The following is a 23,100-nucleotide window of genomic DNA, read 5'->3' on the forward strand; positions in this document are numbered from 1 at the left end:
AGATTTTGTGTGTGTGTGCTACCAGATTCTGTGTATAGGTTTTATTTAAAAAAGAAAAGAAAAGAAAGAAAGAAAGAAAAAAGAAAAGGGTGCTTCTGTAACCAACAATTGTGTAGATCTCACTTAAATTTTATTTATCACTTTCCAGTGCTTTCTGATGTTACTTCTAGGCCAGGAAGTACAGCCTAAGAATAAAGTCTTAGCATCCAAATTAAAAGTAAATTGAATATGGAAATGTTTTCCTGTTCTCCACTGTGAGGGAGTAAAGAATGGAAATTGGTGTGAGCAGGGTTGGTTCCTTCTCAGGGTTGAGGAAGATTCCAGGCCTCTCTCCTTACCTTGTAAAAGGCTAACTTCTCCCTGTGTCTTTTCACATTGTCTAACCTCTATGCCTTTCTCTGGGTCCAAATTCCCCTATTTATAAGAACAACACTCATTGGATTAGGGGCCTGTTCACCTCCATATATAATATATACTTCATCTTAACTGATTACATCTGCAACGACCCTATTTTCAAATAAGGTCACAGCCAGAACTGTGCTATAAAAAGCACATAAAAATCCAAATTAACAAATCATACTACATTATTCAAAGAGCAGTAAACATTACACTTTAAAAATTTATTTATAAATTCAGTGGCATTAGTACACTCACCACGTTAGCAACCAGTATCCATTTCCAAGGAAAATACATTTTTAAAAATTTAGTTTTTAATAGTAACTCTAGGTAAAGAGTTGCTAGTTGTGAGTTATTATTGACTACGGTTGCTGTATATAAAACCAAACAGACACAGTCTAACAAATGCCAGTGAATTTACTGAGAAAACAAGAGAATATTTAAAATGTGTTGAAACCCAACAGTGCAACACGTGGGCCAATAGGAAAAAACAGACCTCAAAACTAAATGCGACACAGAAGTAGCATACTAAGATGTCAGTGAAAGTCCTGCTACTTTGGGGAAAGCAGCCTGTGATGCTAGTAATCAGTAAGGTAGCTTTGGTGCGCTCTAACTGAAACGAAGATTCTCAACCTGGGGCTGGAAGAGTGTACAACGCTGCAAAATGCGCCTGGCGAATATAAGCAGTTGGTGGGTGCGGAGCATTCATTGCTTTTATGGGCGTCTCATCAGATCTTTGATTTTAAACAATTTTTACATTTTCACATAAGAGGCACAAGACCGTGAATACCGAGGTGACACCTAGGCTAGGCAGAAGGGGCGGGCCAACGCCAGGAATCCGGTTTCTCTGCGCAGCGCTCCCGAAAGGCTGAGCCGGGGCCAGCCAGGCGGGCCCAGCCTGGTGTCCAGACCCGGAGGGAGGGGGGCGGAGCCAGGGGAGATAACGCCCACCTCCGCCCCTTCGGGACCCCAGGGCGCCCTTGTTTACCTCCGGGTGAGGGGCACCCGAGACAAAGGGGGGGAGGGAGGGACCTGCCGAGGGAAACTCTACCGGCGGAAAACGCCTCACTCAAAAATCGTTTCGTAACACCTTACAAGAGGGGGAACAGCCACCCTCCCGCGACCCCCGCGCCCACCCCCAGGTTCCCCCCTACCTCCGGTCTCGGGTTCTACCCTAGCCTCAGCGAAAACGGGAGAAGCTAGGCAATCGGCTCGCTCCTCAGCTTCTATTTGTTATTTTTTGGACCCTGCGGGGGTCACACGGCCCAGCGACTACAGCTCAGGAGACAACGCTGCAGGGCCTAATTGGGGCTGAGGAGACAGGACCTGGTCAGTGGTCAGAGAAGGGGTAGGGCAGGCTGCTCCTGTTACCTTAGCGCCTGGAAACCTTGCCGCCGCCGCAGACCCCTTGAGGACAACCCTGTTTCCTGACTTAGTATTTTTAAATCTGGCGGGGCTTTCCCTTTCAGGCCAACCACTCCCCCCGTTTACCGCCCCAGCCAGTCAGAGTCAGGCCCGCCATTTTTCAAACCCTTTTCCCGCCGCCAATCAGGATCGAGCAGTACATTCCTCTCCTGACCGGTTCTAACGGGTCTGGGAGTTAACGACCTGGGCGACCCACCGAACCTGCTAGGCTGGGGCTGGAGGGACGGGCCTGGCGAGACATTGACCAATCGGAGGCCTCTGTGGCGTGGGGGCGGGGCCTGCGAGGGTTTGAATAATCACCAGAACCAATCAGAGAGGCGGGGGTGTGGCCTGTGGCCCGGCTCGTCAAGTTACCGTGGCGCGGAGAACTCTGCAAAACAAGAGGCTGAGGATTGCGTTAGCGATAAACCAGTTCACGCCGGAGCCCTGGGAAGGAAGCGTCTCTGTTGGATCCGGCCCCTCCGCGGGACTCTGAGGAAAAGCTACCACCAGGCAAGAAGCCCCTTCAGCCCCTCCGTGTTGGTGGGCCTGCCCTTCCCCCTTTCCTCATACCCTTCTAGCTGGGCCGGGTGCTGTGGCTGTCGGGGGTTCGACCCGGCGAGCGGAATCTGGGGTGCGGGCCGGTGAGGGCCAGGGACTGTGGAGGGCGGGCGGTCGGGGCCGGCGGGAGGGCGGGAAGCTCATCCGGGCCCGGTTTCAGTCGTTTTTTGTTTTTTTGTTTTTGTTTTTGAATGTCGGTCGCGAGGCGACAACTCTTTGAGTGGGGCCGGCGACGTGGAAGCCGGGGGAACGTTTGTGTCAGGAAGGGTGTTTCGCCGGCGCCCCCGGCGTTCCCTTCCTCAGCCGGGGCCCGGGCGGGGGTCGGGCGGCGGCGTTTCGGGCCTTCGGGAGAGACGCGGTGCCCGCGCGCGAGGAGCCGGATCGCGGCGTCCCCGGTCGGTGCCGGGAGGAGGGCGTGTGCGCGGAGGCGGCCGCCCGGGGCGGGCTGGCGGGGGAGCCGGGCGCCGGCCGCCTTCCTCGCGAGAGGGGGCGGGCGCGCTTTTGGGCGGGAAGCCGAGCCCCGCCGGCGTCCGCCCACCGCTCGTCTTGTCCCCGCTAGGTAGACGCCGTCTGTCACCATGGGCAAAGGAGACCCCAACAAGCCGCGGGGCAAGATGTCCTCGTACGCCTTCTTCGTGCAGACCTGCCGGGAAGAGCACAAGAAGAAACACCCAGACTCTTCGGTCAATTTCGCCGAATTCTCCAAGAAATGTTCCGAGAGATGGAAGGTGAGACCGGAATTCGGACAGAGCTAAGGGCTTTTCAGGTGTGTTGTTTTCTTGGCTAGGACCTTAACCAGGTAGGTCACTTGTCACCTTCAACTTTCCTACGGGGGGAGGGGGGGCGCGACCCGCCCAGATACTTTAATTTAGAGTTTTGGGCAGATGGCTTTAGGTTTTTGTTGGCTTCTAAGACTGCTAAAAGTAGAAGGCTGCTAACCAAGGAAAATGTGGCCCTTAAGGATGATCTCGAACTTTTTTTGGGATGTATGTAGCTTACGGTTTTGCTGTACTTTGACTGCTCCTTTCATGCCCATAGACCATGTCTGCGAAGGAAAAGTCGAAATTTGAAGATATGGCAAAAAGTGACAAAGCTCGCTATGACAGGGAGATGAAAAATTATGTTCCTCCCAAAGGTGACAAGAAAGGAAAGAAGAAAGACCCCAATGCCCCTAAAAGGCCTCCGTAAGTTCATTTTAAAATCAGTCAGATTGCCCCTTTAATTTTCCATTCAGTATATTCACTGTTGCTTCCTTTCAGGTCTGCATTCTTCCTGTTTTGTTCTGAACATCGCCCAAAGATCAAAAGTGAACACCCTGGTTTATCCATTGGGGATACTGCAAAAAAATTGGGTGAAATGTGGTCTGAACAGTCAGCCAAAGATAAACAACCATATGAACAGAAGGCGGCTAAGCTAAAGGAGAAGTATGAAAAGGTACGTTCCTAACCTTTTTAAAGCCAAGGTTAAGGTAAGATATTTTCCAAATAAGGATTTTAGAAATGGGTATGAACTACAGAGTTAGGAAGTTTAGTTAATCTTGTATTTATGGTTGTCAGCTGCCTATGGAGAAGGTCTAGTGAAAAATAACACACTTAACATAAGCTAATTGAAACTTGCTTTTAACTGAAACCGGTGTTGATAGCGTTGGTAGATTCCTGTATATGGACTCGTGTGTAGTTCTAGGTCTCTTAGTTTTAAGAAACGGAGGAACAGATATGTTGTTTTATGTAGATGTGTCTGAGATGTGAGGTTTTAAATGGATCTTGGTAGTGAAAGTTCTGACATGTTGTATATATAACCCCATCATTTTAAATCATTAGCCTTCTAAAGCCTAGAGGGAACTAATGCTCTCAACTGAGGTAGACTTTGAATACCTTTTTAGACAGGGTTATTGGTCAATAATCTTCAATTGTTTATAACTTTGTGGTTTTCACAGTTAAGTAATGACACCGGATGCTGATTTTGTTTTTTTTTGACAATATTTCAGGATATTGCTGCATATCGCGCCAAGGGCAAAAGTGAAGCGGGAAAGAAGGGCCCTGGTAGGCCTACAGGTTCAAAGAAGAAGAATGAACCAGAGGATGAGGAGGAAGAGGAGGAGGAGGAGGAAGATGAAGATGATGAGGAAGAGGAGGAAGATGAAGAATAGATGGCTATCCTGTAATGATATGTGTGGAGTGTGCGTGTGTGCTCAGGCAATTGTTTTGCTAAGAATGTGAATTCAAGTGCAGCTCAATATTAGCTTCAGTATAAAAACTGTACAGATTTTTGTATAGCTGATAAGATTCTTTGTAGAGAAAATACTTTTTTAAGAATGCAGGTTGTAGCTTTTTGAGGGGCTACTACATACAGTTAGATTTTAAAGCTTCTGATGTTGAATGTTTCTAAATATTTAATGGTTTTCTTAATTTCTTGACTTGTGTATTGTAGCACAGCAAACTTGTAGGAATTAGTATCAATAGTAAATTTGGGTTTTTTAGAATTTTGCGTTTTGTTTTTTAAAAAAATTTTTGTAATAAAATTATGTATATTATTTCTGTTGTCTTTGTCTTAATGTGCTATGTTTTTTCTTAAAAATACTTATGGTCTGGAACTGTTGACTTTTTCTTGTATTTCTGCCTAATAGTTCTTAAACACATTGATTTAGTTGATTTAGTAAAATATTTGGTTTAAAAGAAAGTTAAACATGCCCATATTCTGATTTACAAAGTGTTTTTTTAAAAACTGGAATTTAGTGAACTTCTAAAATTGGTGTGGTTTTACAAAATGAGTTTTGTTCTTGACACTGCTATTCATTTATTAGCCAACTTGTCCCTTGGGTTTTTGTTTTTGTTTTTTTTTTTAACTGACTATCTTTAGGGAAACTTTAAAATGAGGCAGAGGAGCTGGTATATAGTGAGTCCATACCTAGAAACATAAACTTTTAAAAACCCTCATTAGTAACAGGTTAAGTTTTCTGTTATGAACTAGTTCAAAGCAAGTCTTCAAAATTAGTGTGGTCTTAAGCTTTAGAATTTTGGGTGACCTAACAAAGCTTTCAAGGTGGTTATTGTGATCTGCCATGACTAAATTTCCTCAGGATTTGTATTTACTAGGAAGAGCAGTTATTTGAGAAATGCTCATTTGAGGGAACAATTGCTTCTTTTTGAATTTAGATAGCTATTTTGAATAGTTAATCAGAGACTTCTAATGAAAGTTGACCTGTTGGCCAAGTGATCACAGAACAAATCTATTTGTTAAATAGTTAAATCTGACAATCCTGGTTGCCTATCAAGCTTAAAATAGCCAAAATTCAATTACCAATACTCACTTCACAGCATTTTAATATTAAAGGAAAGCAAAACTATTCAAAACCTATCTAAAGAGATGTTAAATAGTTGCTTCTAAAACTGAAATAGGGTAAAAGTCTTAATGATTTCTAAGTCTGTAAGTTAGACCCATTAAGCAGATAATATCAGATTTCTTATCTTTTTCGGGGTTTTTCTGACTGCCTCAGTTCTGTACTTTATAGTATAAAAACACCTCATGTGTCTTAAGCTGTGAACAACTCATTCTTGTAATTAAGAACTGCTCCACAGTAGGTTCAGGATTTGGGGTGAGTAATGTTTGGTATTTTCTAAGTGTGGATCAAAGTTTCAAATACCTCTGTAAAATTACATCAGTAAATTTTCAAGACTAGGTGACTTCAAGGAGTGGTTATGTTGGAAAGCATTGAAATAGTGTTTAAGAAGTAAGTTCCATCCCAGACCTGCTGGTACTTGGAAGTGTTTATGAAAACTCCACCCCCTTCCTTTTTTTAATTAAAAAAAAAAAATTGTGTCTTGATAGAAAATGTAAAAGAGCTATGTTAATGGATAACTTAACCCTTACTTGATTCCCAACTACCTGGTTCTCCCAAGAGGCAACCACAATAATTGCAATAATTTATCCTTCAATAGAGACTTAAGCATAAAGAATCCTGCATATACATGTGTGTAAATGCTACACAAATGGAAGCTTTATGTATTGTTCTGTCCCTTATTCTTATCATTTTAGAGATTCTATCAATACAGTATAACACTGTATTGATAACACAGTATAACAGTATAATACAGCTGCCACTTTTGATAGCTGCATGGTATCCCTTTGGATAGAGTATAATTTAATCTGTTATCTAGATTATATCTATATCTATCTATTATATCTATATAATCTAGGTATTATAATAATACCTAAAAGTATTTTAAAGAACAATATTGTGAATATTTTTATATGATTTCAAGAAATACACATTTTAAGATTTGCTGAGTATAATAGCCAAAACCTGTACAGTTGACCCTTGGAACAGTATGGGGGTGATGGGCACCAACCCCTGCCCCTAATGCAGTAAAAAATCTGCATACAACTTTTGACTCCCCAAAAACTTTACTTCTAGCTATTGACGAAAACCTGTACTGGTAATATAGTTGATTAATATCCTTTGTTACATGTATTTTGTATTGTATTCTTGAAGCAAGCTAGAGAAAAAAATTTCTTAATCATAAGAAAACCATAAAGTATATTTACAGTATTGTGCTGTAAAAAATCCACGTGTAAGTGGACATGCACAGTTCAAACCTAAGTTGTTCAAGGGTCAACTGTACTTGGTATTTGCTAGGAACTGCACTTATGTTCTGTTAACTTACTAAAGCCTGCCAAAATTGCCCTCTATAGAGATTGTACTAACATGCCACAGCAATGAATGTTTTAGAGTGTCTATTTCCTCACCTCAGCAACATAACAGTTACAAATTTTTTTTTGTTTTTTTTGTTTTGAGAGACTGTGAGCAGGAAAGGGGCAGAGAGAAAGGGAGAGAATTCCCAACAGGCTCTGAACTGTCAGCACAGAGCCTGATGTGGGGCTCGAACTCATGAAATTATGAGGTCAAGACCTGAGCCGAAACTGAGTCAGACGCTTAACCGACTGAGCCACCCAGGTACCCCAGTTATCAAACTTTTTAATCTTAACTATTCTGATATTCTGATATATAAAAAATGGTTTCTCCTATTATGAGTTCGAGCATAGTTTTACATTTAAGAGCCATTTATGTCCTTTGGTCTTCTAACTGGTCTTCGTATTAGTGATTTGTGAAGATTAAGGGAAGTGACCCTTTTGTGACCTGCATTGTAAATATTTGTCATTTGTCTTTTGACTTTATGTTTTCTTTCCGCAAGGATCTATTTTTATGTAGGCAATTTTACTCTAGTGGTGTGGGGAGGCCTTTCCCACTCAAAGATTATAGAAAATTATCTGCCTTACTTAAGAAAATTATTAATTAAATCTTTGATCCTTCTGGAATTTATTTTGGCTAAGGACTTAAGTGGCTCAAATTTCTTTCTTTCCAGATGGCAGCTACTACTTTTGGTCTTTTTATTTGTAAAAGGTGGGTTAGAAGATCCTGAGGTTTCTCACATATCAATGCAATCAGTTGCAAACTTGCTCCATAGATGACAGCATGCCTTTTTGTAATTATTTTAACTGCATTATTTACTAAGTAGTAAATCATAAGCTTGCCTTAATACTAGTACAAATACAGCATTATCTTAAGCCTGACTATTACCATATATGTCACTAAAAATACTTTACAAAGCAGCAATGATTTTATTTTTTGGGGAATAGCAAGAAGAAAGATAAAGGAGCTGTTAGGTCCCTGCATAAGATCCAATCCTTTTAAAATAAAACATCTCTCTAGAAATAACCCATTTTTGGATTCGTTTTCATAAGATAACTATTGGAGACGATGGCGTTTTCAGAGAAAGAATATTGGCAAGAAATGCAAAGATGTATAGAGCATACACAGGGAAAAGGGCTGGATGTGGTGAAGTGATGAGCATACAAGAAAGTAAGCTCAATGAAGGCAATTTTTTTGTTTTTGTATAATGCTCGATACCCTGTGCCAGAAACATAGTAGGTCTTCTATAAATATTTATAAACAAAATGCCCAAGAAGAGGCAGCTACTGTTTAACTTAGTCCTGTTGTTGGATGGAAATATGAGTGTAAGATTCCCAAATACCCTAAAATTTCAAGTGGAAACAGAAATCTAGATTTTTTTTTTTTAAGTGAAATGTGAATCCTAAATGTTGGCAATGAATTCAACAGGGTCAAAGAAAACATCTACAGGTAAGATTCTACCAAAGGGTTAACAGTTTGTCACTTCTGTAAATTAAATAGGTAAATGTAAGATTATTACTAATATTGAGTTAGGCCTCTTGATATAAGTTTATGCATGCCTTCCAGCTGAGCATTGTTTTTGTAGTTGTATAAGAAACCCTTCTCACCCTGATAGGAAACTCCTGTAGCTTCTTACCGTGTAGTAAAGGTACCTATAGACATTGTTTCTGAGGTCTTAGTGGAATTCCATTTTGTTCCTGGGCCTCTCTGTTCTTTTGGACTTACAGTGCGGACTCCCTCAGTGAGCCTCCTCCTAGGAATTAAATAGTGGGCTCAGGAGCAAAATTGTCCATTAAAAGAAAAGAAAAATAACTTTTAAGCAACATGTAGCATCAAACTAGAGAACTGGAAATGACCTTTATATCAAATGATCCAGTCTCCTTCCTCAAGAAGACATGGAAATCAACTAGGATAATATCCTAGGGCATCAGGTAAGACAATAAAACACTAATCCACTTATATTTGTTATGTTATCCTTTGATTCTTAACATTTTCCCAATGAAGATGAAATGGCTTATATAAAGGACAAATTAAAATACAGGGGGCACCTAGCTGGCTCGGTTTGGTTGGGCATGTGATGCTCGATCTTTGGGTTGTGAGTTTGAGCCCGTGTTGGGCATACAGATTACTAAAGAAAAAATACAGACAAAGGGAAAAACAGGGTTATGAGGAAGAGGAGCTTACCCTTGGGACTCAGAGTTTGAGTAGGTCTCTGTTTCTTACTGGTTTGATAGCATCAGACAAGTCATGTAACCTTTCAATTTCCTTATCTATAAAATAAGAAATTTTGAGGATTAAATGAGGTAATACATTTAAAACATTTAGCTTGGTGGCAAGACATAGTAAATAATAAATATTAGCTAAAAGTATACATAACGGTATGTAGGTATGGGTTAATATAGTTGCTATGGTTAATAGTATCAGGAGTTCTGAGATTTTTCAAATCACTTTATTTTGTTTTTTTTCATCATGATAAATGTACTCCCTATGTACTTCCCATCGCCTATTTCACCCATCCCCTAACCCACCTCTCCTCTGTTAACCATCAGTTTGTTGTGTGTTTCTTGGTTTCTCTCATTTCTTTTCCTTTGCTTGTTTCTTAAATTCCACATGAGTGAGATCACATGGTATTTGTCTCTGACTTATTTTGCTTAGCATTATACTCTCTAGCTCTATCCATGTTGTTGCAAATGGCAAGGTTTCATTATTTTTTATGGCTGGGTAATATTCCATTATGTAAGTGCCACATCTTTATCCAATTGTCTACAAAAGGCCACTTGGGCTACTTCTGTATCTTTGCTGTTGTCAATGCTGCAATAAATATGGGGGTTCATCTATCCGTTTGAAATAGTGTTTTTGTATTTTTCTGGGTAAATACCTAGTAATACAATTCCGGACCATAGGGTAGTTCTATTTTAAATTTTTTCAGGAACCCAGTTCTGAGATTTTTGACACTAAGGTAGAGAGAAAAACGTTACATGGAAAACAAATTCCTCCCATGTGGTTCTGGAGGTACTGATACTGGAGTTATGTCCTTGCCTTTATGTCCTTATGTCCTTGACTTCCAATACTAAATTTGAGCTTGGACAAGTTATTTAATCTATCACATATAGATGTGTGACTTCCTGTTTCAGTTGCTTTTGATTTTACGAAAGTGTTTGCTGATGTCTTGGGAATTGCCTTTTTCACTTAACATTATCTTACTGACTTGTTTAGTTACTTCATTCAGATTCATTGCTGTGTAATGTTGATGGGTATTTAGGTTGTTCTTGGAGGTTTTGCTATTGTAAATGGCAGTGCTTTAAAAATTCCTGTACCAGTCTCCTGGTATGCAAGTGCACTCCCTCCCCTCCAGTAACCTGCCCTGTAAATTCCAGCTGTCCCAGCAGCCCAACTCTATTATTTGCCTCTTCAGCTCAGCAATACCACCACTGTTTGTGCTCCACTTTCCTGTACCTTGATCACAAAAGTTCTCCAAGGCAGACAGACATGATAAACCTAGTATTCACCTTGCATGTTTCCTTTCCCTTGAGTATCATACTCTACTTTGCCTATTAACCAATTCCTCAAAACATGTCATGGCCAGAAATGGAAGTCTTTTCAGCTGTATTTTCTACTCAAAATTTTAGTTTTTTTTTCTATGTTTAAGCATTAATACAGTTGGGAATTTATTTGGCCATGTGAAAAGTCCAAGAGAAATTTCATTCATTAAAAAAATTTTTTTTAATGTTTATTTATAAGAGAGACAGTGTACAAGTGGGGGAGGGGCAGAGAGAGGGTGACGCAGAATCCAAAGCAGGGTCCAGGCTCTGAGCTGTCAGCAAGAGCCCAATGCATGGCTTGAACCTACAAACCGTGAGATCATAACCTAATCTGAAGTTGGACACTCAACTGAGCCATCTAGGTGCCCTGAGAAATTTCATTTAAAGATAATGAAAGACTACATTATCCTAAACATGTTTCAAGACACATTTAGTTCTGAGGGTTAAATTAGACCACTGAAAATTACATTTTATGCATGGAGGTGAGGTCAAGATCATTTTTTCCGGTATTGAGAAACCATTTTACCCCCAATTTAAGAAGCAGCTTAACTTGTGAGCTTCATTCATTTGTAAAGTGTGTGTAAATGTTAGCTCCTATATGAAACACAGGTACACACAAATAGCCTTTATGTAGGGTTTCCAGTGTAGCTGTCTTCTGATTAAAAACAAATTTTAAGACTTTGAAGCCAGGTAATAGCTAATGTTTATATTATCTTGACTGTATGCCAGGAACTGTCCAAACCACTTTATGTATGTTCATACAATCCTAATAAAATTCCTTGAAATAGGCACTGTTATTTTCCTCCATTTGCAAATGGGGAAATTGAGGCATAGATAATTTTCCAAGGTCATATGAGTAATTTGTAGTTGGACAGAGATTCAAAACAGACTGGTTATCATACTATATTCATTCAGATGAGCAGGTTGTAATATCGTTCTATTATGAAAATAAGGAACCTCCCCATACCACCTCAGCTCAGATGTGAGGTCAAATATGGGCATTTCAAAATCTTAAAAATGAGAATTGCAAGGCAATTATTGGATTTAGTTCAGACTCAGTCCTTCCTTTAACCTCAATTCCAGGAATAGCGGTCCACAAAAATCATTCTCTGACTTCTGTCCATTTTCCTGCAACCAATTCTGATGAACGATATGTATTTTCATAGTGCTTGGTACTTTTTAAATCTGCTTTCACATGGATTAATTTTCACATACCCAAATAACTGGCCTACTAGGTATCTGGCTCAGGTCAAATATCTGTCATGTTTTCCATTGAATTATAAGTGGATTTTTTTTTTTATTACATTCTGTCCAGAAATGAAATATATTCCAAGATCCCCATGAGACTGTTTCTGAAAAAATAAATGAACTCCCATTAACTCCAGTCTGGTCCAATGTGACTTTTTAAAATTTCTATGGTATAGCAGCTGAGAATTAGAGGACGTGACAATAGCCAAGTCAATTGAGAGAAAGTTTCCCAAATGAACTCTACAACTTATTGGAATGTGAGCAGCCACATCCTCTTTTGAGATGTCGCCTGTTGTGCCAAAAGGTCCTATGGCCTATTTTTTGGTAGGCTTCACTTCTGTCTATACTCACTTATCGGTCACGTTGCAAAGAGTTTTGACTTAAAGAAATTTTTACTTTCAATAGGCAATCAGATAACAGAAAACACTGCCAAGAAAGATAGATGTTGCTGGGGTTTTTTATAATTGGATAAGTGATTTTTGTTTTAATTTTTAAAATATTTTTTATTTATTTTTGAGAGTAAGAGCAACAGCACAAGTGGGAGAGGGGCAGAGAGAAAGGGGGACACAGAATCCGAAGCAGGCTCCAGGCTCTGAGCTGTCAGCACAGAGCCCGATGTGGGGCTTGAACCCACAAATCACGAGATCATGACCTGAGCCAAAGTTGGACGCTTAACTGACTGAACCACCCAGGCACCCTGGGTAAGTGACTTTAAAAAAAAAACAAAAAAACTGCTATACATAGGCAACCAGAGGCGAAAATAAACCTTTGTTTCTTTCCTACAGATAGGTAAGCTCCATGTATTCTAAGCACATTCTAAGCAGAATTATAACCAACATTCAAGCACATAGTCAACATATAACTATGGTATATATATATATTTTATGTTAGTGTATCTGGTAAACAATAAAATAATTATTTCAAACATGCAGTGTTTGGATTTAGAAATGATTACGAATACTGAAAAAAACCATGGATTAAAATACAGTATTTTATTTTTTTCTCACCTAAAAAACAAGCAACCCAGAATTAAGATATACATAAACTTCTCAAATTTATCCCTAATAAAATTTGAATATTTATACAATTTCTACAGAAACATACAGTGTATCAAAATCTGCATAAATCAAATTTATAAAATGTGTAGAAATGCATAGTGATATTATCAACTTACAAAGCAAGGATATGGGGATTATTTCCAAAGCAGCCTACAGTAGAAAATAGTCCTATGGCAGCAGCTTCTGATGTTTTTCATGTTTGGTACAGTTTCTGATTTCAATATATAGAATCATTTTCATAGAGTATTAACGAATTGCACAAAGTACCCATTTAAAATTTACATGCACAGTTTATGTGCCACCTTTCTTAGGCCTATGCATAGTTAGCAAGGTTATAATCTATTCAACAAGGAAAATGGAGCCTATTTGCAGAGATACAAGTAATTGAAGTACCAATTGTCTTAGTTTCCTTTTTATAGTTGATTTATTTTGCAGTTATATAAGCATATATAAATGTATTCCTTTTTAAACATCCCTAGAGATGAATGAAAGTTAAAATGGTTGATCACAGATCAGTAGCAAAATACAAATTGACAATTCAAAATTATAAATAAAATTCTGTTCAGGATGTTTAAATCTGACTCTCTAAATTTAAGAGCTAAGCTTGGAAGAAAGAAATCTGTAGGCTTTTCTTCTTTCCTTTTTTAAGCTGTAATTAAAAATAGTTCCCTCTGGCAGTAGTTTGTGAAATTCCTTTCATTGTAATGATATCATGATTACAGGATCAAAAATGCTTAATTTACTTGCCATTCCCCACTTCATCCTTTTTCTTTCTTTCTTTCTTTCTTTCTTTCTTCTTTCTTTCTTTCTTTCTTTCTTTCTTTCAACTCAATGTAGCATTTTAATCTTTTGGGTAACAAAAGACTTTAGAAATTAAAACTGAATTGACCACTTGCACTGTTTGGTTTTCCTATAGTAAGTCCTATCTTAATAAATGTTTAAATCCAAACAAGTCTTCTTTTTCACTGGAGAAATACTAATAGGAATATGCTTCCTAAAAAAAATTAAGAAACACTAGAGAACCAAAACCTAACCTAACAGAAGTTCATATTTGTTAATGAACTGTATTTTTAAATAGATTTTAATTTAAAAAATGTGTAGGGAATTTCATTTGGATGAAGATATACATGAAACATCCATTCACTCTTGGCTTCATAGGTTGCACAGCTTAGGTTAATAAAGCACAGGAGTTTTTGTAAGGCTTAATCTAAAAAGGGCTTGGAAATTCTTACCTTGGTCAGAATGAAACTCTGATGTGTTTACAGAGGTGTTTTGTTATTTTTGTTACCCCCATATTTCAAGATTTCGAAACTGAGAATTACTTATAGTTTTCTATAGTGACAGGTACTGGGGAAAAGTAAATCCCAGATGTCAGTGGACAATTTTTCTCTAGTTGGTAGACCCTCTTGACTGATCTTGGGAATCAGTATCAACAGAGAGCATTGGGAATGCCAGCATGTAAGGAAGTTAATGCCATACAATCTTCAACCCTATGAAATAGCCTTGGGATGTTCCATACTGTCTTTTCTTTCTCAAGCCGCACAACATTCAATTTCAGAGCAAATGGTAGCATGTAAATTCATTTCTGAGTAATAAAAGTATTCCTCATACAGATGACAATTCCATCAATACCATCCTAAAAATTTCATCAAAAGCTCTTGAAATATATACTGAGAAATGAAAGAGGCACTAAATGTGTTGAAATTCACCTTTCAAAAAAGCAGCATGACTGTGAAGGAAGGCCACCTTGGCTAAGAACCTGTGGCAGTGCTTCATAAAGATGTAAAATTAAATAAAGACACAACAGGTTGATAATCACCAAGTTATATATGAAAGTCTGGTTACTCCAACCTTTTTTCAAGTGTGTTAAAGAAAAAAAAAAAATCAAACTGCCTTTCAGACCCCTGAGTGTAATCCCAAAGAAGACAACAATGCTTTTAACTCTGTTCTAATTAAAACAGAGCTAAATGCACAAATTACCAACATCATCTTAAAACAAAACAAAAAAAGATGTAAACATCTACAAAGTTTAAGGTAAAAGCAGTTTTGTAAACAGTAACTGCAGATGATAATGTTATTGTAAAATCACAGTTTATCAACATCCTTCAAACTGATCAGGAGGTTCTGGGTTTGGAGCTGTACAGAGTTAATAATAGTTGCAGCAGGTTTCAGGCGGTTTTCAGTCCTGTATAAATTTATGTGTCAGTAGGTAGGTTATTGGTTTCTTTTATTCTTTCTAAACACTATGGATGTTATTCATTTCCCACTTTTGAGTCATTTTACTGGAGTCACAATTGGAGATGAACACTTGATGTAGGATGTCTGAGCGATCTAAGCACTTTCCTGAAGGAATGTGAGTAAATCTGTGCAGGTTCTGGAAAACAAAGGAGAAAGGAGTTTTAAATGTGCACTTTTTTTGATATCACTGACATTAGAAGAAGTCATTACCTGGCTTTCACAAGGAGATGGTTCTAGAAAATTGGACAGGCTTAAGCTAAACATACCTCAGACTTTGGAGTTTTCCTGATTGTCAGTCTTCTAAGTCCTTTTACTGTTAAGTCATAATGTACTGCTGGTACCATAAATTCAATGGTATACAAACTTCTTCAGTTCCCATCCTGGCTAATGACAAAACTATCCTTCGTGTCCTCAGGACAGAGGCCTTTCATGCTACACTTCCCTTCATTCATTCTGTTTGTAGCAGCAATTGAGGACTGATAGTTGCAAAGTCTCTGATCTATCTCCTTTCCCACACCCACTGCATATGCCTTAGTTTAGCCCTCATCATCTATTGTGCATTTCTTCAATATAACTCAGGGCTTCACATACTGTAGTCCTCAGACTAAGACTGGGCCCGTAAGGTCAAAACTATTTTCATAATAACACAAAGACCCTATTTGCCTTTTTCACTGCACTAACATTGATACTGATGGTGCAAAAGCAATGGCAGGCATAAGTGCTGGGGCCTTAGCATAAATAGAGCAGTGACATAAGTGTTGCAGTAGTCTCCTTATTCATGGCCATACATCCAAAGCTAAAAAAGAAAATGCTAGTTTTACTTCAGGATGTCTAATGATGAAACAGTAAAACGACTAAGTTTTATTCAATCTTGACCCTTGAGTATACTTTTAAAAATATTCTGAGCTGAAATGGAAAATAGGCATAAAGCATATAGTGAAGGCATAGGCATATGCATATAGGCATAGGCATATAGTGAAGTGCAATGGTTATCCTGAAGGAAAAGGGAAACACGTGGGCACTTGTTTGACCTGAGTGTCCAACTAGCTGCTTTTTTCATGTAATGTCATTTTGACCTGAAAGGAAAACTCTAGACAAACTGTGATTATTCAAACTTGGGACTGGGTAGACATTTTCTGGACAGTGAAGTAAGCCTGTCACTTAAAAAACAACACATCTGACAGTATTTGTTGCCACTGATAGAATTTGAGGTTTAAGCAAAAATTAGAGTTGTGGAAAACATGTACCCACCACCATGAACTTGACAGCTTTACCATGAAATCAGTGGTTGTATCTGTGATTTTTTTTTTTTTTGATACTGTATGATGAAATGTGTCAACATATGGAAGACCTACATAACTTGGTGAATCAATATTTTCCAAACAAGCAGTGCATGCGTGATACTACAAAAGCAGACATGGGCAAAATAGATTTTAATGTAATATAGGGCAAAATGTTCACTGACATGGTTTCAGAGTCTATACTGCAAATGATTTTTAAGAAACTACCACTTATCTAGTTGTGGGGTGGCATCAAAGAACAGCTACAATGACCTGAAAAGCCTACTAAATGAACCCTCTCTTCTCCAGCTGCATGTTTGAGTCTGATTTTCCTCATATATACTTCAACTAAAATGATATATCACATCAAATTGAAGGTAGAAACAATATGAGAATTCAGCTGTCTTCTATTAAGCCAGACATTTAAAGGGATTTGAAAAACTATAAAACAATGCCATTCTTCTTTGTTGAAAAACTGTAATTTGTCATTCAAATTGTTTATATGAATATGTAGTAGGGTTATTATTACTTTTACATGAATGAAAACATACATACAAATACAACAAAAATACATACTTACAAAATTTGTCAGGTTTAATTTGCAATCCAGAAAATATTGTTAGTTATAACCTAGATAAATAAAATCTGCGTGTGTGTGGGGGTCTCAATTTTCAAGAGTGTAGAGGGAATCTAGAGATCGGAAAGCTTGAGAACTGCTGACTGAGCTGATCTGCTTATCAGTCCATACTTTGCACAATGTTTCTAGAATTATTTTCCTGAAAGTATCCACTGTTTCCTATGACTGTGTTCCTCAAATAATGTCATTCACTTTCCAAAACTTACAAAGTGAAGTTGAATGTTCTTTCATGTGGACTCCAATTTAGGGATACCAAACTAAACATGATCCCTAGAGTTTTCTACAGTTTTACTCCATGCCTTTGTTCACCCAGTCTTCTTATTTATCCTCCATGAAAAGCCTTTTTATATCTCAAGACCTGGAACAATAATACTTCCTATATGAAACTTGTCAGAAATAATTCCTCCTATTAATCTCTTCTTTGTTAACCTAAAATATATACATTCCATTTTTTATCCATTAAACTACTTTTGGATGGTAGTTTCTGGTCTGCTAGAGCCTTCTTTTACTATTTTACTCATACCATTTTACTAATACCCTATCATTTATTGCTATTATTCATCTTTGTGGAAACAAATGCTCTGTTCTTCACGATTTATGTTCATGTTCTCCTTCCTAACTTGTTATAAGAAAAAAATCAGCAACTGACATATACTTACCACTTCATGGTAATTATCTGGGAATGATGATAACTGGGAATATTAAGCTGGGTCATAATACCGTCACTACATAGCAAATAAGGGCTTGCCTAACAGACATGGTACGATAACAACTACTAAATGAGCAAATGAAGTTGAGAGTTGCCAGAGTCTTTTGGTTTGGGGCAGCTTTCCCAACTTTGTGTTTCTCAATAAATTGATGTAGTCAAGTCTAGACTCTGAAAATTATACATCAATCCATTAATATGTTGGAATCTTCAACTTGGCAAAGAGCTTTGACTATTCACAGGTGAAAGAGCATAACTGCTCCTGCAGTGTCAAGTGAATAACTAAACATGACCTTTAAGCAAGCAATAGGCAATATTTATCCAGTTGTGTTTAGCAAATAACGCTAATAAAGAGAGGTCACGAAGGCCCAGATTTCCAAGTGTTATTTGTTTGTCTCTATCTCCACCTGCTGGACAACATGAAATATAAATGCAATATTTTAAAAGATTTTATATACATATAATTTCAATTACATATGTAATTTTTAAATAATTTTACTTTAATGAATGACTCCTTTAGATTTAACAAATAAGATTTCGATATTAGAACAATGGTAATTACTGCCTCACAGAACAGATTTTTCCCGTGTTACTGAAATTAGCACTGGGTCTTCATAGACATTCTGTGACCTCATTACAGGACGTTATACCAGAGAATGAAAGTGATGCTTCATTATGGAACAAGGAGTCACTCAATGCTCAGGAAAACAAATGACTAACTAGAGGGAAATGCAAGTCAACCTGAATGCAGGTTTTAAGATTTATACATCTAAATTTCGTATGGTAGATGTTATTAAAATGAAATCAAAATAATATCATTTCAGGAGTTGAAACGCACAATACCTTGAAGTACTGCCATTCCTTAAATTCATTTAGATTACAGTGTGTAATCATAATTTTTGATCCATCAGGCCCCTTTGTCAAACACTGGTCATATTGCATAAGTTGGTTAGCTTCGTTGATTCGAAAAAGCTATTAAAAAAAAAAGAAATAAAGTAACAGAGGCACTTTCTCTTCTAACATACATTATTTTATTTTAAAGATTTTACTGTTAAGTAATCTCTACAACCAACGCGGGGCTCAAACTCACAACCCCGAGACCAAGCCTCTCATGCTGCACTGACTGAGCCAGCCAGGTGCCCCAGATATACATTATTCAAAAGAAAAAAGAAAGAAAGAAAGGAAAGAAAGGAAGGAAGGAAGGAAGGAAGGAAGGAAGGAAGGAAGGAAGGAAGGAAGACAAACTTAACTCAAAATTAAATTCAGTGACTATCTTACTTTTCTATAATTTTTCTGTATGTTCAGAATTTTAAGTCCAGAGAGAAGAACTATATTCATTTTGATATTAACGAAGACTCCTATTAACATCTAAAGGATTATGTTCTTTAGCCTCTTGGATATAGAATGGGTCATTAACACATATTTATTATGTACCAACAATGTAAGCAGATGAAAAAGTAGAAACAGAGCTGATGACATTTCACAGTCTAAGTCAGAGACAAGAATGATACCCATATAAGGAAATAAAATATATTAGTGAAATATACTTACTGGCAGTAACATCCTAGCTTATAAGGGGGAAATGTGGAATACTGAACAATATTTGCAAATAAAATTGTTCAGAGAGTTGGCTTACATGATTCTATACTCACACAGGAATATATTCTAATCTCTTATATCAGACATAAATTCTAGGTTCAGATTGGTTCTGTGAAAACCAATAATGCTGTCATCCTCCTCATCTAAATACATGTTTTAGCACTGTCAATTTTTTTTTATAGAATGTTTTACTTTACCCAAACAAAATTATCAAATTAAAAAGCAAACTAAGCCCCGTGATCAGTAAGACATTCTGCTCCAATGCAGCAGACCTATAAAAACATAGAAATATGGTTATTTACCTGATTCCCTCCCATCCGGTGGCAGGGTCCTAGTTCAACAAAGCCTCCATTTGTTTTCCCCATGCTATCAATGCAGTAAACAGTTTCAAGGCCTCTGATCTACAAAAATGAACAAAGAGCCAAAGAGCAGGCAACGGGTTAGCTGTAATGCACTCTAGCTTCAGAGTAAGAGGGTTTCATGCTAAATACTGCTGTTCACGGTGGAAACCTGGGTGTGTGTAATGCCAGGTTTTGACGGTACTATCAGTCTTTGAGTAGTTTACAGCATACCAGTCATCTCTGAAATCGTTTGTGATCTTGAAGTCAACACTGGAATGGGCTCATCCCAACTATGGGCACTGGTCTATAGATTTTGATAAAATACCACAGAGGAAAGAAAATTAAAAAGATATCATTAAATACAATTCCAGATTCATGCTGATTCATGTGGATGAGAAGCAAATAGAGTACAGTTACCTATTACCTCAGTGGTAAGAGACACTGGCCCAGAATTGAATATGTAAGGGAACTCTTCCAAATGGCTCTGTGACAATTTTGGCAGCTGTCTCCAAGGGGCCTAGGGAGCAAAGATTATGGCAAATGGGCCAGGCAGTGAGACTTTTCCCTGACAATGAATAATGTAGGTGAGAAGCAAACACAGGGGATCATCTTTGGGACGCACATTTTGTGTAAAAATCACCTCCTTTTTTCCTTTCTTGGAAATACTATATATTCGTATCTCAATTATAAATTACTATAGTATTTGGATAAAATGTTAAAAAAATGTTTATTCTTTCAGCAAATATTGACTGAGCACCTATGATGATGAGTGCTTTAGCAGATACAAGGAGAATCAAGTCATGGTCCAGGACCCTCATGTCCGTGAGAGACTGAAGGCTAAGTGTCCATCAGGATGGAGGGTTGGGCATGTGAAAAAAGGAGGCTCTTGCCCTGCCTGGAGGAACTCTAAAGACTGCCTCAAGGAGACATGCGGTCTAAACGGGTAGGGGTTTACCTTGCAAAATGGAAGGAATGCTGAGAAGTGAGGTGTAAGGTACAGGGGCCAGGATGGGGATAGGGGTTAGAGTGAAGCTATATTTGGGGGTGAACTTCTAAAGGGAGAACAGAAAATTTCATCTATCCATTCACTCATGTCTTTGTTCATCAAATATTAAGTGACTACTGTGTCAGGCATGTGGCAGGCTCTGATACACCAGTGAGCAAAATAGATAAAAGGTCCTCGCCCCAGCGAACTTACATTCTAGGTAGGGAAAGAGACTATAAGCAAAAAACAAACACGTTTGGAAGCAGTAAGTGCCATGGGGGAAAAGAAAAAGAAGAACAAGTTAAAGGTGGTGGCTAAGGCTGTTTGGGGGACGGCAGGCAGATTCTCATTGAGAAGGTAACACAACACAGGTTGCTATAATATGCTATGATAGAACATAGAGATGAAATAAAGAGTATGGGGAGGTACGTATTAAATCAAGATGTGCACAGCGTAAGTGCCGATTTCTTTTATTCCCAAACTCTAAACGTCAGGATTCCTTAGGGATGCATCCCATCTTCTTTCATCCATCTCTGTTTTCTCCCTAGGTGAGTTCATTCAGTTGCATGAGACAATCTACCCGCTGATGGCTCCAAATGTACATTGCCTCTTTTCTGGGCTTCAATATCACGTAGTCTGTTATCTACTTGACAGCCGCACCTGGATGTCCAGTAGGCACTTCCCACAATCAGAAAGCCAATAAAGAACTTGCTATTCCCCCACGCTTCCTCCTCATCCCCTCCATCAGCATCCCAATCTCAGCTGCCACCGAATCAGCTACTCAAATAAAAAAACACAACTAGTCATCTTGGCCCTTATCCTTCACATACCCGTCTGTCAGCGATCTGCCTCCAGATGAATTATGTACCTTGCATTTGTCGGCTTGTCTCTGTTCCATTTTTGACATCCTCGTCTCAGCCACCACCGTCATTTCTTACCAGAACTACTCTACTAGTTTCCTAATTGGCATCCTTGTTTCTACTCTAAATCCTCACAACAGGGTGATTAAAAAGCAAGGCATCAGTCAACTTATGTTACCTGCTTAAAACCCTCCCACGGCTTCCCATACCTATAGGATAAAGGCCTCCCTCCTCATTAATCTCCTCTTTTCTGATTATCATAAAGGAAAAGCATTTCCTGACTCAGAGCCTTCAACCTCACCATTTTCTTTACTTGGAACACTCCCTCCTGGCTCTCTGGTTGATCACTCAGATTTCAGATTAAATGTCACCTCTTCAAAGGTGGCTTCCTTAATCTGTCCCTAAATTCTCTTGACTGTCACCTGTTTATTTCCTTTGAGGGCCTTACCACCATCTGCCATTATCTTCTTTGTTTCCCTTTTGTTGTCTTTTTCCCCCCAAGGGTAAAGACCTGATGAAAGGGACCTGCTTGTCTTATGTCTACAAGAGTGACTGGTACATAGTAGGCCCTTGACCACTATTTGTTGAATACTTAATTACACAATGATACATAAGTTTGAAAGTTCATGGCATGTTTAATATACCCATGAGGCAGCAGCATTAGGCTCATGGGTGGGGGGACATGAGAAATGAGATTACACACGCAAGTCTGAAGAAACAAAGAAATGACAACAGCAATCAATGCCTGACCTTACTTATTTTCAGTTACCATCAATCCATTCACTCATTTGACAAGCATTGTTTGAGTGTCTATTGTGTATGGGGAGGTCTCTGTGTTAGTCCATTGGGACACAATGGTGAACCAGGTCCTGGGTCGAGAGACTGGCTGAGAGATAGGCAATTTTGAATGTTATGAGAACCCATGGAAAGATCCAGAACTCAGTTTTTCTGACAGAGTGGGGAAGGATAAGAGAGGCTTTTCAGAACTGGTGCTCTCTAGATTGCGAGCAATAGGGTAAGTTGGAATTGGTCAGGAAAAGGAGTCAGAGTGAGGGGCAGGGAAGTGGCAGAGGCTGCAGGGAGTGGACAGTGCTCGAGGATGGAGAGCCAGAAGTCCAAAAGCTGAGAGCAGGGGACACAGTGGTCAGGTGGTCAGGGGAGGTGTTCACAGTCTGGTAGAAATGTAGGGGAGGACAGTTTTTAGAGAAACTTTTCTCCAAGAATTTTTCTCTTTCACTCACACATTTCCATCTTTCTCTGCCTTCTCCCAAACTCAAGTCTCCAAACATACATAGTTTTTGAGATCTGAATACCAGCTGGTACTTACTTCTCCCCATTCAACATTTTTGGGTGGCAAAGGGTAGTGTGAAGTTATGTCATAAGCTATTTCTTCCATGAACCATTTGAAACTTTTGCAGTTGTGATCCTCTCGAAATTTTTTCAGCTCAGATATATCCCCATATGGTAATGCCTTTGATTCAGGACGACTGGCATAGAAGTAGTCTTTATATTCATCCCACCACACCTCTACAACTCGAACATAATTCTGTGAAAA

General features: G+C 38.7%; 2 protein-coding genes across 5 annotated transcripts in view; one reads left to right on the forward strand and one right to left on the reverse strand.

The window, feature by feature from the left end:
• The first annotated feature begins 2,152 nt into the window (after nucleotides 1–2,152).
• HMGB2 (high mobility group box 2) lies at nucleotides 2,153–4,894 on the forward strand. Of its 2 annotated transcripts, none has more exons than XM_027069062.2 (5): nucleotides 2,153–2,313; nucleotides 2,921–3,089; nucleotides 3,400–3,545; nucleotides 3,621–3,795; nucleotides 4,349–4,894. In XM_027069062.2, exons 2-5 carry the CDS (start codon nucleotides 2,940–2,942, stop codon nucleotides 4,508–4,510), a joined length of 633 nt encoding a protein of 210 aa, XP_026924863.1. In that variant the 5' UTR covers nucleotides 2,153–2,313; nucleotides 2,921–2,939; the 3' UTR covers nucleotides 4,511–4,894. The 2 variants fall into 2 exon arrangements, with proteins under 2 accessions (XP_026924863.1, XP_026924868.1); XM_027069067.2 differs by having other exon boundaries at nucleotides 2,156–2,313; nucleotides 2,925–3,089.
• Nucleotides 4,895–12,814: 7,920 nt separating this feature from the next.
• Nucleotides 12,815–23,100, reverse strand: part of GALNT7 (polypeptide N-acetylgalactosaminyltransferase 7) — a 145,787-nt gene continuing 135,501 nt past the window's right edge. For 2 of the 3 annotated variants that reach the window (XM_053216707.1, XM_053216706.1), the window contains exons 9-13: nucleotides 22,873–23,091; nucleotides 19,662–19,760; nucleotides 18,604–18,732; nucleotides 13,728–15,273; nucleotides 12,815–13,695 (exon numbers count right to left, since the gene is read on the reverse strand). In XM_053216707.1, coding sequence (XP_053072682.1) covers nucleotides 15,136–15,273; nucleotides 18,604–18,732; nucleotides 19,662–19,760; nucleotides 22,873–23,091 — 585 coding nt within the window. In that variant the 3' untranslated portion in view covers nucleotides 12,815–13,695; nucleotides 13,728–15,135. Of the gene's footprint in view, nucleotides 13,696–13,716; nucleotides 15,274–18,603; nucleotides 18,733–19,661; nucleotides 19,761–22,872; nucleotides 23,092–23,100 lie in introns of those variants that run through there. The other variant, XM_027069048.2, reaches the window with a different exon arrangement.

Source organism: Acinonyx jubatus, chromosome B1 (assembly GCF_027475565.1).
Source record: "Acinonyx jubatus isolate Ajub_Pintada_27869175 chromosome B1, VMU_Ajub_asm_v1.0, whole genome shotgun sequence".
Classification (NCBI taxonomy): Eukaryota; Metazoa; Chordata; class Mammalia; order Carnivora; family Felidae; genus Acinonyx; species Acinonyx jubatus.